The 17,146-nt window shown below is 35.5% G+C and overlaps 1 protein-coding gene and 1 long non-coding RNA gene across 4 annotated transcripts; one reads left to right on the top strand and one right to left on the bottom strand.

Moving 5' to 3' along the window:
* Positions 1-131: 131 nt before the first annotated feature.
* LOC136348135 (endoribonuclease CG2145-like) lies at positions 132-16,954 on the bottom strand. 3 transcript variants are annotated; one of them, XM_066298740.1, is made up of 6 exons: positions 16,324-16,940; positions 11,637-11,969; positions 10,929-11,118; positions 7,755-7,951; positions 4,012-4,244; positions 132-2,216 (listed from the first exon to the last, which is right to left on the bottom strand). In XM_066298740.1, exons 1-6 carry the CDS (start codon positions 16,400-16,402, stop codon positions 1,983-1,985), a joined length of 1,266 nt encoding a protein of 421 aa, XP_066154837.1. In that variant the 5' UTR covers positions 16,403-16,940; the 3' UTR covers positions 132-1,982. The 3 variants fall into 3 exon arrangements, with proteins under 3 accessions (XP_066154837.1, XP_066154838.1, XP_066154839.1); XM_066298741.1 differs by lacking the exon at positions 16,324-16,940 and adding an exon at positions 12,029-12,148; XM_066298742.1 differs by lacking the exon at positions 11,637-11,969 and having other exon boundaries at positions 16,324-16,954.
* Positions 8,377-13,665, top strand: LOC136348145 (uncharacterized). Its single transcript, XR_010733589.1, has 3 exons — positions 8,377-9,062; positions 9,118-13,524; positions 13,576-13,665. It is a non-coding gene; the product is annotated as an uncharacterized lncRNA (long non-coding RNA).
* Positions 16,955-17,146: the final 192 nt, after the last annotated feature.

The raw sequence follows: 17,146 nt of genomic DNA, 5'->3' as shown, positions 1-17,146 counted from the left end.
AGCAGAGACGGCTTATTTATCGCAATAAGGAAATAAAAGTATTGCTTAATTGCGATGTAAGCCCTATTGAAAATTAAAATTAAAGTGCGATGAAAAGAAGGTTAGTAGCAATGAGGATGACAATGCGGAAGAAATTAAAATTTTCTTTTATTAAAATCAATTTCTTAGCATTCCTGCAAAGCCTGTGGTAGCTCAGGGAATCCCGGCTATGGGTTGTGATATCTGTTGACTCACAACACCAAGGTACATCTTCGTGAAAAAGCTATACAGGTCGTCCAAACAACAACTTCACCAGTGGTGGTGTGCGAGTACAGTTCTAGGTTTGCATCACAGTTGTTCAGAGTCGTCACCCAAAATATTTACTTACGACCTTATACATATACAAGTAAAACTAGTTCAGGTGAAAACACAGGAATTGTGCAAATGCTATAAGGACCGTATAAGGTTTAGTATATGATGGAAATTATGAGTATATTTAGCGGAAATTGGGATTAACAAAACAAGAATGCACTAACCGACCGACTTTACCTATGAACGACCGAATTACTACTGCAGCACGAGCATCGTGGAAGATTACAAGAATTATTTTCCTTTTTATATACACCTGAATCAGCCTGGTGCGTACACAATGTGAGTCAATCCATGTCGAAATTATTATTCATCTCTCATTGTTTAGATTTAAGTTTTGCACATTGATTTGTAATTTAACAAATCCAACAGTATATCTACGACAAAGAAAATCAACTAAGTGATTTGAGGCGGTAGCAGTGGGCGAAGTCGTTCCGACGGTTGCCAAATCTCTCACAGTTAAAATTTTTTTACCTGTTTATCTCCCTTTTGATATTTGTTTATGACTTTTTGGTGGGTCGAATACTAAGCCGGCGGTATGGACCTCCCGAGTTTTGTTTAACGTTTAAAATGATGTTCTGCACCGATCGAGGGTTCCATGGGAAATGTCAAAAACAATCGGTTAATTCCATCAAAATAATACTTAAATACGCGTATTTATGTACGTTTTATTTTTTTATTGCCGTTTCATTTTGCCCATCTTAACGCATCCTGCGTGGGTAACGACAAAAATTGTTTTTTACGAATTATTATTGGATTATTGCTATCGGTGGGCTTTTGTGTAATTAACTTGTGCCTGTAGTAATTATAAATTGTTTGTTTTAATTGAATATTGGTTAAGGAACATCTTGCTACAGAACTTATTGGCTCAAAGCGAACGATTCATTAGTCAGCCATCATCGTATAGAAAAACAGAGAAGCCGATAGCAGAGATTGATAACAGTGCAATTCCTGCAATTTAAGATTTCTAATTCATTCAGTTGTTGCAATTTTTGGGCGGATGAAGTCTGGTTTGATTACCGTGATTGTGCATAACAAACACATTTGTCAAGCACACGTTACGCGTCATTGTCCACTAGTACGTCCGTGTAATCGAACTTCATCCCTAGTAGCATAGATTTACTAGGTGTGCGCAACTAAGTGTTTACGGGAAGTTTTGCTTTTCTGCTTTAACTTGAAAAAAAATGCAGCTGAAGCACTTCATTTGCTTGAGGAGAGCTACGTCGCACATGCACCATCAAAAATCACCTCTGAAGATTGGTTTAGCCCATTTTTTCTGAAATAAACGAACTCGGCAAAATTCTAATATAAATACATAAAAATCCAAATTATTTCAGCGGATTCTCAAAAGTGCCGTGTATTGCCGAATGTTTCGACAAATTTGGAGACCGACCGCCCCGACTCCACTCACTTCCACTACTATCGTCTCAAGTCATGTAGTTGATCTTTGTCGCAGGCATACTAAAACTTATACGGTCCTTTGTGCACTTACGCAATGTTTCCACTTGAACTGGTTAAATCTCTATAAATTATAAAACTAATAGCTTATATTTTTAATGATATTACTTATACAAAATTAGATGTAGTTTTGGAGCATGCGGAAACTTCAGTGATTTCATTTGAATCCCAAAACATTAAATTTCCGGGAATGCGCTTCCTATCATATTTTTTCCCCGGTATCTGAACGAATATGTCCTTATAATAAATCGATTTCCATTCATTTTTAAAGGACAAATTTGATCTGCTCTTAAGACGAAACAGATTGTATATAGACCCATTTCCAATTCAGGACTAGTGCCAATGAACATAGATCCCACGGGCTTGTCAATGTCGTGGAAGGTGAAGTGGTACTTTAAAATAACTCCTTTCTAAAAAATAAAAAAAAACCTTATGCAGCAATTGTTACAATGGTTATTTTTACAACAATCTCCAGGAATGTTCAACTCCCAGATTCAAGAACCTTGTTCGATAATACACCATGACCAGGAAATAGCGTATTAAGTATAGAGGTGGATTTTTTGTATCGAAAAAAAAAATAACGCGAACTTGAGGATAGCAACTCAAAAATATGGAACTATTTAAATAAATCCTAGTATATACGGCCGAAATTCTACCAGTACCTGCATTGTTATAGCTTGTAAGACGTAAATAAATTCTTAATATGATTGAATATGGTGTAACATCTCTTTCTGGCTATATTCCTGGATGGAGCGTGACGGAGAGAAGTTGAATACTTTTCACTAAGCAAAACATAATAAATAGAATCTTTACATATGTAGTAAAGGCCAAAAGTTTCCGTATTGATATATTTTCGGTGTTATTAGGAAGTAACAAAATTTTATTTATATACTTTAATCCTTTATTTCTCTGAGGGGTAAAAATAAACCAAATAAAGGAGGTAGTTATTTAATTAAAAATTATCGAAGTACCAGTGCTGATTAAATTTTACAAATGATGAAAATTAGGTATCGTGCGGTCATAGTGTTCATTTCAGGAAAGAAAATCGCAAAAAAAAAGAACGAATGGACATTGTATACGGTAGTTTGCCCCTATCCTATTCCACTATCAAAGACAGGGCTAGGCAATTTCGTATGGACCCTGAAAACATCGAAGATGATCAGGGACTAGGACACCGTGTTAAAATGTTGCCACCAAAATCAATGCTTGCTATAGAATGGGAAGTCATTTCAGAAAGACGTTTTAAAGTAAAAGAAATCACAGTAAGATTGGAGCGTTCTAAAACCACAGCTCTCAGAGTTATACGTGAACATTTCCACATAATGTTAGTGCTAGATGGGCACCCAAATTTCTTTCAACGTTACAAATGCAGCAACAAGCAGAAAGCTGTAGATAATTTTTAGAACCTTCTAGGGCAAATCCAGGCGAGATTTTGAAGACAATTGTGACAAGGTATGAACCTATATTTTGTTATTATCACTGGCAGTCTAAAAGGTAATCAATAACATAACTGCGAACCACAGTCTAAAAATGTCAAAGTCTCGTTGTCAACTACAAACGCGATAGCTACGGTTTTTTGAAATTGTAAGGGAATTCTTTTGATTAACTTTTAATTAACTCATAGAGGAATAATATGGTTAACTAGATTTATTATGCCTTTCTTTTAGAAAAAATACAAGATGCAAAGAAAAAGAAGCATCGTGGAAAATTTAGTCGAAGTATGCGACTATTGCATGACAGTACTTCAGTCCACTCGGCTAAGAATTGAGAAGCAGCAGTGTTCGAATGCGATTTCCAAGAACTCGACCATTAACCCTACAGTCCTGACCTTGCCCCCAGTGATTATTTTCTTTTCTCAAAATTAAAATCTGACTTGCGTGGTAGGAAATTTTCCAATGATGAAAATGTCAAGTCAGTGCTTTTAGAACATTTTAACACCAAAACATTTGCTTATTTTTTTAAAGCCTTAGAAATGTTAATTCATCGCGAAAAGAGCAATAAGATAAAAATAGATTATGTAATAAAATTTAGTCTACCATCCTTAAAAATATGTTTGGATGGAAACTTTTTGACCTTGCTATGTAGTTGACTGAAAAATAAATTTAATAATTTCCCCGCTAATGTCTTAAATTAAAATTTACGCGGGGAAATATAAATATTTACCATTTAACGTTAAATCAAAAGTAAACTGATGTGGATCCTTACCTCTCCCAAATCTATTTTTTTCATGTATCCTAAGTAATTTGCTTTCCCCCGAGACTCCTCTGCGTTAAAGTACACCCAGTTGTGTAGTCCTGACACCTGGTTGTTTTTTATTTCTGCCAAAAACACATGTTCAAATCCGCTGGAGCCAATCCGACCCTTGCCGCGAGAATACATAAAAAACCATATCTGCCTCAGCAGATCTCTAAATTCTTTGGGATCCTTTCCAATTTTTCCTGAAAATTAAATTGCAGTCGACTGTAATCAGACGAATGTACCACCGATTACGTTTCCCCTTCCTGCATTTCATTGCTGACCATGTAAAGAACCTGTGGCCCTTAATTTTAAATGAATACGAACGAATGTTCGATTGCCAGGCATGCGACCATTGAGAAATCTGTCTGCATATACTCTTACGGCTTTAAGGGCATTGCAGCGACATGCATGTCAGCATATTCTTTATTAGAGTAATTGTTATTCATAATGAATGAATTAATTAATAACAATAATCTCAAGCATAAACTAACTTAAGGAAATTTGCACCGGAAACTACCAATAATAGATCTAATGGCGGTTTGTTGACAACGAAACAATCGAAAAACGTCAACGTAACAACCGCCTACTGCGTTTATCAGTAACCAATGACGAAAAGATGCTTAATGGGGTAAGAAAAACTATTATTATTTTTTAAAGCAAAACTGTTGGTTTTATGTAAAAAAGACAAGAGTGAAAAACATTTAAATTATGTTTAGTATTTAAAAACGAAGTTCTGTTGAAATCGGCTATTTTAGGAAAAAGTTCTGAAGAAAACCAAATTGGGGGTGGCTAATTCCCACCCTCCAGACACATGAGTCAAAGAATAGACACCACTACAAAACAGCGTTTGACTAGCTGATAATGTGTACCAAAATTGAAGTCTCTAACTGTAACCGTTTTTGAGAAATAACAAAAAAAAAACGATGATTTTCCGCCATTTTGAGATCCGAACATTTGGACAGGAAGGGCCCAAATTGAAAAATTTTATACAAAGATCCCCCCTAAAATGGCTGGCAGAATAACCTGTTCAAAGATTTGACCATCGTTCCGGAACACCCTGTATAATTTAATTCTTAAGTACGCTATTTACGCTCGATAAATTCTGCTTAATAATTTCTGTAATATCTGTAGCGACTTGGAAAATATTAATTAATGATATTTTTTCCTCAGAATAAGGCCCTAAGCAAATTTCTGTCATAACGCGACTTGAATCGATAAAACACAGCACTTTTGGAGATTGATTCGGAAAGATTGCGGATTTGCCCCATGTAGAGGAAGTACAGCATTGGACAAAAAGGTTGGAACTTCTTTCAAATTTGAAATATTATGTTCATATTTAATAGGTGAACTCTAGATTACTACATTACTAATTAGTATACAATTGGTAATGTATTCCTAATATAATTAGCTTTGAAATATAGTAGCGGACAAAAGTTTGGAAACATTGTTATAAATCTTAAAAAGTACATGTTTTAGTGTCGCCCTCGTAAGTTAAATATTTACAACAAATTTTCGACATTTTCACTAGTTAAGCTTCTTTTCAAATATAAAGGTATTGGTGGCCAAAAGCATCAGAAGAAAAAATAACAATAATATCTCTATAGGTGTGCGATTTTTATAGCGACAAAAGTTTGGGAACAATGTACATTGCAGTACAGATTTTTGGTACCTGTGATATTGGTGTTAGTGCTCTTGTAACAGTTCATCTAACTCCCAAAGTCATAATGGGTAAAGTCGAACAATATTCACAAGATTTAAGACACAAAGTTATTGAGTCATTTAATAGTGGTGTGAAGCAATTCGACATTGCAAAGAGATTGCAAATGTGTCGAGGAACTGTTTTCAAGATTATTGCCAAAAATGATGTGCACGGTACTACTGCCACTAGACCAAGAAGCGGAAGACCGCATAAAACAAATAGTGTTGTTGAGAGATACATAAAACGTTTATCAAATGAAAATCCTAGATTAACAGCAACTGATACATAGAAGGAAATGATAGTTCAAGGAGAAGATAATGTCTCTGTGCGTACTATCGAAAGATTAAATACATATTCGAAAAGCGTCCCGTGAAAAAAACCCTTGATATCTGAAAAAAAGAGAAAGGCCCGACTTGAATTTGCTAATTTGCACTTGATCTGGACAAGAGAAAAATGGGGAACCGTTTTATTGAGTGATGAAACTAAGATAAACTTGTTTGGATCCGACAGAATTGTGCATGTTCAACGTCCCATAACAAAAAAATTCGACATAAAGTATCAATTACCAACCATCAAACACGGTGGTGGAAACATTAGTTTGGGGCAGCTTCTCTAGATCCAACCCCGGTCCATTGGTACATATTCAGGGGAAGATGGATAGGTTTATGTACAAGGACATACTTGAACATAATATGTTTCCGTTTGCAGAAGAGAAATGCCTCTTCGATGGTCATTTCAGCAAGCACTGTTCAAAACGTGTACAGGAGTGGTTCCAGTCGAAAAATATCAACGTTATAAAGCGGCCAGCTCAGTCCCCGGATCTTAATCCGATAGAGCACCTCTGGGATTATATCACACGACAGTTGAGATTACAAGAGATAAAAAATAAAAATTAATATTTAATGCAGTAAAAAATATTTGTCAAAATATTCCTGAAAAAGTTTGTGCAAAACTGGTCGATTCTATGAGTGACAGATGCAGATGCTGCAATAAGGGCTGATGGATGTGCCACCAAATATTAAGAGAATTAATTTATTTTAAGTTCGTTTAATCAAACATTTTTGGAAAAATCATTCTGTTTTCAAACTTTTGTTCGCTACTGTATGTGAGATAAATAGAAAGACAAATCTTGTTTTGAACCTGGACGAAATGGTTGGAAACTTATCTTTTTGTTATTATTTTTTGAAAGAAGTTCAATTTCTTTTATTTTCTTCAAAGATAAACATAAGAAATAATATAATTATATACATGACTAAATAAAAATTGTTTTCCGTAGAAAGCTAGTGGTGTATTAAAAAAACTCACAAAAATTTCCAAATTATGAACAAGAAGGTAACGAAAAATATAAATATTTATTACAAAAGTCCTGCAAAAAATTGGAGGTAGATTCCACGCGTTAAAATATTCAAAACTTGTTATATCAAAAAGTGTCGGCAAATATTCCGTTGTCAAAATACAGGGTGTCAAAATTTCATATTTTGTAACATATCATTCGAATTAACGATAAGATTTTCAAAGCTTAACGATAGTTTTCAATAGTTGAAAACTTGATCCCGATGTATTGCTGGATAATTTATGATCTATGCAAGTACTTCCGAAATAAATAAAATGTGAGAGGAAAAAACCTTTTCAAAATTGAACAATGCGTCTAAATTTCTTGAAACGAGTTGTTAGTAATGTATTGCAAAATAGTTTGAGGCAGTCACTACAAATATGGTCTAGAAAAAGTATTACCCTGTCTGATCAACTGATTCTTTCTAGTGATCTTGACCTTAAAAAGCTACCTGTATTTCAACATTTTAAATTCGAGCCAAATATCTAAAAAATTCTATGACCTATAGAAACTATAAAGAAAAAAAAATTTGATTAACACCTTATAGCTAGAAAAGATGCAGGAATGGAGTTAGTTCATATAAACTTTTCTTCATAAAATAGCTTGAGAAATTACATCCACAGGTATTAGCACGTCATGAAAGAACGCCCTATATTGGATACATAATATAGTACTTACCTTTTTGGTTTAAAAAGTTTCTAGTGTGCTGCATAACAGGAGTTACTAACATAGAATCTAAGAAATTATTCTCTTCTATGCGTTCTTGTCCAGTATAAACTTCATTCTGTTCTGCCTCCAAGAAGTAATTATTGTAAAGCAGAACCAATGTTGCTACAGATGATGTTTGGAATGCTTGATCATCGATCTTAAGTAAACTACAAAGAAATTTGATCTACATATCTTTGGCTGATGTCGAGCCTCAGCTCAACCCAAGCTTAAAATATCTTTATTTACAAATTTATGATGAATGCATTACACCTTAAGAGCTAATGCATACAGGTATCACCAGCTCAATCGGAACATAGGAATTGTGCAAGCAGGAGAAGAACGACATAAGTGTTAATATGCCTCCAATAAAGACTAACAAGTGCGTTAGAAGGTTAGCAGTTGAAGTGGGCGGAGTCGGTTCGGCCAATGTCTCCACTTCTATGTCTAGATTAGCATCGATTTCGCTGCCTTCATGGCGTTAGAAATTTTAAAAAATATAAGAGCAAAAAGCAGCAATATAAATAAATGAAAAAAAAAACAAAAATGCAATAACTCTCCGCGTTAAAATCGAAATTCTTTACATATTTTATCTATACTGTTAATTTTTTTTTCAGATATCATTTTGAACGATAAAAGACTCGTTTTGTTTGGTTTATCAATTCATCTTGACTCTACAGCCAATGTCGTCGGCTCAGTCTTGGACCCGGCAAAACATCATAAACAAATATCAGCGAATTGAGGTCATCATATTTATCAACGAGGTTCGTAAGTGATGCTGTAATGGAAAATTGTATAATAATCTATAAATAAGTAAAAATTTGAAACTAAATTCTTCTATTACTAGATTTATATCAGTAAAAATTCTGTGACAGTGGGAGGTCTAGCAACTGGATCTGGACTCCGCCAACTTCAACCGCTAGTCTGTCCACGCACTTCATTGGTCTTTGTCGGAGGCATATCAAAACTTTTGCGGTCCTTCTCCCACGTGTACAATTACTAAGTTCCGACTTGAACTGATAATACCTGTATACAAATGACTATTTTCGCAACCCAACCTTTAAAACCCTTATACAGGGTGTCTCTAAAAGGAGCGGAAAAAATGCTACCACAAATTCCTGAGGCTAAAACATGATGATCTGACCCAACTTACCTCAGTCCAAAAGTGGATGATTGCAGAAATACAGAGTGTCAAAAGTTCAGTTTGCTTTCAGTTTTTCATAAATATTTTTTAATAACTGGTGTATTATCACAATATTCGGCTAGGAGGTGTTTTTGGAGGTGACAAATTGAAATCTGCTTTCATTTTCATTGATTGATGATTCATAAATTACAGAAACAGTCTGATTTAGACGAAAATGTATTACATTTCCAATAAGATGATGAACATTCGCATCATATATTTTCAATTAGGCAATGATTAGATAATTCCCATCCCAACCAGTGAATTAAAAGGCCCAAGTAAATGAACACCTACATTGACGGTCTTAACACCACTCAATTTTTTTCTCTAACATTCCCTAACATCTGTTATTTTCAAAACAAGATCTGAGTTAATACAACAACTTCAGAAAAGAAGAATTCAAGAACACCGAGTAATCCTTCTTACATACACTGAGGACCTGGCTATATTAGTTAAAGAAAAGGACAAGGGCATACCACAGGATAAAATGTCCTACGCAGTGTCTAGAACGTAGATACATATATATCTGGCAGTATTTCTAAACGAGAATTTCAGCATGATCTATCCGCAAGGATTTTGGGATACCTTACACGAATCATGTCTATACAGGCTAGATGGTGCGGTGGCAATCAAAAAGAAGCTATAATGGGTAGTGGTGCTTTCCGCCACATTGTACGCCATGTTCATGTGGGGGAAACCTTGAGATATAAAAAAAAAACATGAACATACCTTAAATATCATAATAAGAAAACTGTCCTTGAAAACTTGTAGTGCATTCCGTATTGCACTAAGCATAGCCATCAAGGTTATCGTTGGAACATCTCCAATGACTTTGCAGATCAAGGAGATGTAAAATCTTTGAAAAGGGTCTGAAGGACAGAAGCGAAGCTCGGACATAGTTATTTGATGAATAGTAGGAAACAGAATACATACAACGAATGGACCAAGAAGTTTATGGACGACGTGGAGGAATGGCATGATTGGAAGTGGGGAGAGGAGAACTATTTTGTGACTCAGGCCGTTACAGGGCACGTAGAGTTCCGCTTTTATCTGCATAGGAAAGCCAATTTTAGCGAACGCTGGTACTGTATGTCGGAGGATGATCCAGAGTATACCATTTTTTTATACGAGATATTTGGGGAGTTTAGGTGCAAAACAGCTATGGAATGTAGAGCTACGGTGAACGTCACAAATGTGTCATCGTTACTCTTAAGGAGAGAAACGGAATGCAACGGTGTGATAGAGATGCTGGAAAATATAACAAGGGATAAACATGAAGAGAACTGAAAGAAATATGTGCCGACACATTAAGAAGCGAAGCGGAAAATTTCAATCTCTCCGAAGCAATACTTCGTGACGATCTCAGGGAGATCAAGGGTGAAGAGAGGAAACGAGATTAGTTGGTCGGTGATTCTGGAAGAAAGCCGATCCAACACTGTGCAGGTAAACAAATCGGTTTTGTGCCAAATCAACATTTCTAGTCACAGATTCCCTCATCTTCTAACAAAAAAAAAAAAGAAAAAAAATGCTGAGCTATCATCAGAGAAACATTTACAAATGTACTTTGAGCGTACGAAGATATCCTCTATTATTGTCTCAAAAATAGATCATTTTCAGCATTTATGAAGTTAATAATGAATAAATTAAAAATTATTATATTTCAATTAGATTTTCCTTAATCAATCGAAAGATACTTGATCAAATGTAGTTTTGTAAGATAGTATCTGGCATTTTTTGATTGCGTTAAGATAAGGCATCACGAAGAGGGGTTTACCACTCGACATTATTTAATTGGGTTGGTTGAGGATGAGGAAGTAACTGAGAACGGATTGGTTAACGTATTATTTTAGTTTCCCCTTGATACCATAGAAATTAGTTCGAGGAATTTTTCATATCTTTCTTTGTTCCCCAGATATAGCCATTGTAAGTTTTCAAATGACCACCCTTATTATCTTATAACTTACGGTAAAGGTGCTTCATCCTGCGTCGACCTAGAAGTAGTAATTCCTTGCAAATTTAAATTCACGTATTTCATCAAGTTGTTGGAATCTTTTGTCAGCAAAGTTTCGGAAAACGTTCTTAGTTCATCATCAGTAACCGTTGAGTCAGATAGTTCGATTTTGTCTGAATTTTCTTGTTGCTTGTTGACGTTCCCTGCAAGAGAAAAAAACCATTCTATTTCGGTAAATGCCTATTGTAAGACTTAAGTTTTTTTTTGCTATTTTGAAATGTACCTAATTGCAAAAGTGCATTATTTTAAATATCTCATTTAAGTAAAATGTCGTATACAAAGCGAATCTGCAGTTATAGAAAGTGGTTTAAGCAGTATTTTCATTTTTCTTAAATGACAAAATTAATCTCGAAATGGTGAATGGCCCATAACGCAAGATGTAATGAGGATAAAGAAGATCTGATATCTGACAAGTGTTATCCTATAGATTCTAATAATCACTTGATCGCTCTAGTGGAGTAAACCTAAATGAGTATGTTTATTGAATTAAATATCACACACAGTATTGGGAAAATTTTAAAAAATAATAAGTAAAAACTTTGACATCCGGTATATCAGAAACTATTAACTTTCGTGTAAGGCAAATTGAGCCAAATTGCCATATTGAATTAATTTTGGCGCATTAAGTAGGGACTACTGTGTATTCAGGCAGGTACATTACCCTTCAGACTAGGTGTGTTGTTTTCCTGGGGTTTACTATCTTGGGTGTAATTTTTTAAATTGTGGCTATTTAAGCCATGTTCAGTCTTTTCTCCAGTCGGCGCAGACGCAGCCTGCTCATTGCGTATCCAGATGTTATTCTGCTGTATCCATTTTTTTGGAGACTGCGTTGAAGTTGTCGGTTCATTATTATTATGCCGACGCCTCTGTCCTAATGACGGCCAGGGTGTAGTAGTACTCGTATTCAGCAAGGATTTCTTTTGTTCAACATTTCTAGAATTGTAAGTATTTGTTTTCCACGGGCTCCCTGCACCAGAGTTGGTAATGTCTCCACCTAATTCACAGTAAAATGACATAATTAGTGGTAAATAAATCTTGCTAGTATTGTATTACGGCTTATCAGACTAAAAGTGCTAACGGCATACATTGGAATTTTTCATCTCTGAATACACCATGCTATGATCCCTGTCTTCGGCAAAAAAACCGCACTTCCATGCTTCAAAACCTAGAGGCCTCCGGAGCGTGTGTGCGGATGGTCAGTAATGGAGAAGATCAGGGCAGGTCTAGGTCTAGTGAGGGCGAAAACCAAGTCCTTCCTGACGACTCCGACAGTGAATGCGATGGAACGGCCCTTAACTCGAAGTGATAGGATGGAAGTCACACATTGAGAGAGGGGACCAGAAATAAACGAATGGAATACACACCAAAAAGATTTTAGCATAATCTTGCACTAAATCTATTTGATTTAATTATCTAGTGCAAATAATTCTGCGGTGACGAGGTTGATTTCTAGCGTCACTGAGAATGTGATTAATGCACAAATTACTTGTGAAAACATTGTTCACCCCTTTCTACATCTCGACAGCAACGGGTAGCGCTAAAGGGTAGATCAGCTCCGGTATGGAAAAATTGTCCAAAGGAAAAACAAGAAACTACTTTAAGAAGACTGCAATTTTAGGTCCAGGATTACCTAAATACAAACTTGGAAGATTTAAAATCACTTATCGGGAATTCCAACAAAATAGGTGTTTGATAACTTAAATAACAATAGCAAAGAATTGAGTAAGATCCAGGACAGTCTAAGGATGATGAATCAAAATAACTCAAATATTGAGAATATGGTGGCGCACGATTCTTGTCAGACGTAGATATGTTATCAAATGGGGACATCATCGGATGTGACGAATTTGATGATGTCGTCATTTGATAACATATCTACGATAGCAAACGGACAAACTGAAATTAAATCATGACGCTATGACATCTGAGTTTCTAGATTTATACAAAAACCTTAACGAGAGGATATTTGGATGTAAGATGAGTGAACGCACAATATTATTCCAAGACGATTATCTAGTAAAACAAAAACTGGAAGCAGTAAAGAAACGATCTGTGTGTGGCCGGAACAGGCCGCTCCCAGATTTCTTCAGTGTCGAGTCAAATATTGGGTCAGTATCCATGAAAGCAGCACTGAGGTTGAGCTCGTGAGGTTTAATAGAGGGAGATGGACTGAGCTCCCGCCGAAGTAATGCCTATCGGTGGTTCCGATGGGAACAACGGTGAAATGAGGAAGGGGGTTTTAGTGGGTAGTCAGCATTTTGCTGTACATCATACAGCCAGACTGATTACCATCATACCAACAACGGCCTGGCGGAAGTGCGTAAATGCATTTCCCCTACCTTTATAAAAAAAAAAAAGAAAAAAAAAGCGGGCTGAACTACAAATTTGATCGTATCTGGGCCTTGGACGTGTGTGCTGATGAACTCAGCCCCTTTTTTTGAACTCAATATAAATAGAGCCTGTCAGCCAGGTTTTAATGGTTTAACACCAGCTGCTGGTTTGGTAAGAGGGACTGGTGCTGGTGATGTGAAGCAGTATCTTCTAGTAAGGTGAGATGATGTCCTCTTTTAAGAAAATTTTGAAAACAAAAATTTGAACAGGGTATCATTTAAAATCAGCGTTAGGCCAATGCTCAACAAAGAAGTGAGAGACTCTGCAACGCGATCTGTTGTTTACAATGGAGGACCTCGCCGTACTCAGGGATTGCCCTATCATGATAATGGTAGACAAAATAGGAGATTTTTAAGGATTCAGAGGAGGACGTCGATATTGAATGTTTATACCAGAACGTCTGAAACCTTCGAACAATGCTTCAATTAACACAAGTTGTTCTTTGACAGGATTACAATATATGTAATGTTGTATAGTGACACTGTATAATGGAACGTTAGATGGTAAGCTTAATATGTTCGGATATAACCATTTTTGATGATATAGAAAAATGATTGCTGGTGACGCCAACCGGGAGAAGTCTTCCTGTTTAATTTTCTCGGGGGTGTAATTTCTGGTATGTCATGTTTTTACTTTGCTATTTAATGGATCCCCATTTCTTGGGAAGTTTTTCTAAAATTCTTAAAGACATAATAGTGGAGGTAAATCTTTAGTAAAAAAACACAGATCTCCTTTTAAGACAAATATTAGGTCTAAAATATTAAAATGTCTTTTCAATAATCCGTTAAAGTCGACTGTGCAATCAGTTTTGTCGGGCAGACTGCAAAATTTCTCAACGGGGCGATCCATCATTTCGCATGTTTTGCTGCAAAAATTTAGTACCGTAGGACTGAATAATTGTTTGGTATCTTGGTTTGGCAGCTACTAATCAGCGAATTGTAGAGATCAATGGTATTGAATCGTATGAGATTCTTGTGTCATTTGAAATGCCCCAGCGTTCGTACCTTGCACCTTTGCTTTTTAAAATTTTTTACAGCACATGAATTTTGCAATGAATGCACCAATGAAAATGTTGAGCTTTGTGAACTGTACCTTGAACGACTGATATAACGTGAAATGTCTCAAGACCCGTTATTGTTTCTATACATGTAAAACCTCGTACTGATATTGCATTTTCTTGTTTGCCGCCCAATTGTTGTCTTCATGTTGTAGCTCTTGAGTTAATTCAAACACAATTCTATAGAATTATAAAACACAGACTTGGTATTTCTTGTGAATAACTGTCATTGTCTGCTATGGTCTATAAGTAAGTGATTTTTTGACACTACCTTTATTGCTTCAGTTGTTTAAACTAATTCATCTACACGTTCCTCAAAGAGCAACTAGAAAGTGTGAAGTTTTCTTTGTGTAATTTCATAGAACTAATTATGCCATGGATGCGCGTGCAACAAGAGTGTATAGGCTTGCGAATTTGTCAAAGTTCTTAATAGTATGATTCTGCCCCTGGGGTATCTTTCTGGCATCAGTGTGGAGAAGCACATACACAGTTACGGACAAAAAAATAAACACACCAAAAATATATAGCTTTTCATTAAAGTATTTGAAATACTTGCTCTCTAACGTAAATAGAAAACGAATTTTAAATTATAAGAAAAAGCAGTATATAACACCATGGCATTATTTTGCGGTTAAACAAGATGATGGCAAAATTTTAGTTTGGGCCCGTTTTTCTTAGAATGGTGTAAGACCTATACACTTAATAGACTAAAGAAATTTATACACACATATTAGCGAATGTGATGCTACCGTAGGCTGAGTGGAACATGCCATTAATTTGGACTTGTCAACAGAATAATGATCCCAAACGTAAAACTTGAGTAACAGAAGAATGGATAAGTCTAAACAAAATCAATGTTTCACGATGGCCAGCCCAGTCGCCAGATATAACCCCAACTGAAAATCTTTGGAAATAAGTCAAAGACAAAATAGGAAGTTTAAAACCGAAAAATAAAGATGAACTATGGGAAGCAGTGTAAAATGCTTGCTATAGCATTCCTGTTGAGAACTGTCGGCGATTAATAGTCAATATCAACAGATATAAAAAAATTCTCATTAGCAAGGGGATGCTATTGATTATTAAACCCATTGTGTTAATATACTATTGTATTTTGTTAAACTGTTTTTCATAGAGTTGTTGATATTATCATTTAAAGATACTGTATTTATTTTTTGTCTATCATGGAAATGCCACTTTGAAATAATTTATCACATAATTTATAAATTAGAGGACCTATTTTTTAGATTATTCGTTTATTTTTCCCTTTTTGATATTACTTCCCTTTAATCAATATATTATACTACACCATTTGAAATTGGAAATTATTATTAAGTAAATAGAAAAGAAAAGCAAGTTTATTTATTTTTTTGTCCATAACTGTACATGATGCAAGATAGGCTAAAGAACACCTACTAATGTTCTAGCATGCAATAATGGGACGCAACATCGAGCAATTATAGCTCACTAGCTTATCTGAGTTGAACATATTAGATTTTTTCAAACAAAACTGTTATAAATAAAGATCCTGTTGTGATGTTGATTATCTTGAAAGAGTTCTTCGAGAACAACCAGAAGACTGGAAAGGTCTAAAAGGATATGACTTTGTATTAGAAGTGGTGTAAAGCATATGGAAACATGATTCAAGAATTGCCTGATATTTCATCCAAAATAACAAGCTGAAAGAAAAATTGCTGCCATCAAAGTTATTTCTTATGTATGACAGGAAGCAGATTGGCCTAAATACTATAAAAAAACGGCATCCATATTTGTACATAGAAGAACTACTATTAATAACATGTATATGATTATGAGGAATTAAACCTAGGGGAAGGTATATATACTGTTGCCATGTGATATTGTCAAGATCTACACTTCTTAGCTCCTTATGTTGCATACTTACATAAACTACCAACTACAATGAATAGTATCACACTCAAAGTAATTTTAAATGTTGAGGGTTGTGATAATTGTGGCAACATTTTACTGAATAAATGAAAAATGCTCAAAAGTTAGCATTCGTTGTTCAGATTTTTAAACTAGACCATTCACTAACATAAATTTATATCTGTTGTGTTGAATACAACAGACTTAAGGTGGAGAGGGGAATTTTTCGTTACAGATTACAGATCATGAGAAACAAGCATAAAGTACATCACACATGCAAACGAAAGACGGTACAGAGCACAGTTAAAATGAAAGGAAAGGGGTGATCCAACCATAGTGAAAGTAATAATAAACTTAGTGAACGATGCTCTTATTCCATAAGTCAGACAATCACCGATTGTCCATAACACAATAAAGCGTTTTCGATTTCGATTGGCCTTGAAAATAGAATTAGATTCTAAAGATTCAGGACCGGTGAAGAAAACAAATAAACGGGATGGTTGATTGAAACGAAGTACTACACTAGATTCAAGTGTTATTTATGATAATCAGTGTCATGAATGGTACGCGGCTGATCCGGACTTCGGTTCAAATTTATGGTTATGTTTGGTTTCGGTTCTGGTTAAATTGTAAACGCCTTGCTTCACATGATTCGGGTTTCGGGCGACACACGGGGAATTTGGACATTCATAGCTGGACAGCAACATGACCGACGAAAGCTATCTGCGTCTGTCTAGCACGCATCAAACGTCATAGTAAGAGAAGGCCAATGGAAAATGTCGGTCATATTACCGCACTAAGTGCGCACTGGTGCGAATGACTAAACTCGCTATCTGTCA

The sequence above is a fragment of the Euwallacea fornicatus genome, chromosome 31 (assembly GCF_040115645.1).
Source record: "Euwallacea fornicatus isolate EFF26 chromosome 31, ASM4011564v1, whole genome shotgun sequence".
Lineage (NCBI taxonomy): Eukaryota > Metazoa > Arthropoda > Insecta > Coleoptera > Curculionidae > Euwallacea > Euwallacea fornicatus.
This window is presented reverse-complemented; position numbering and strand designations above follow the sequence as displayed.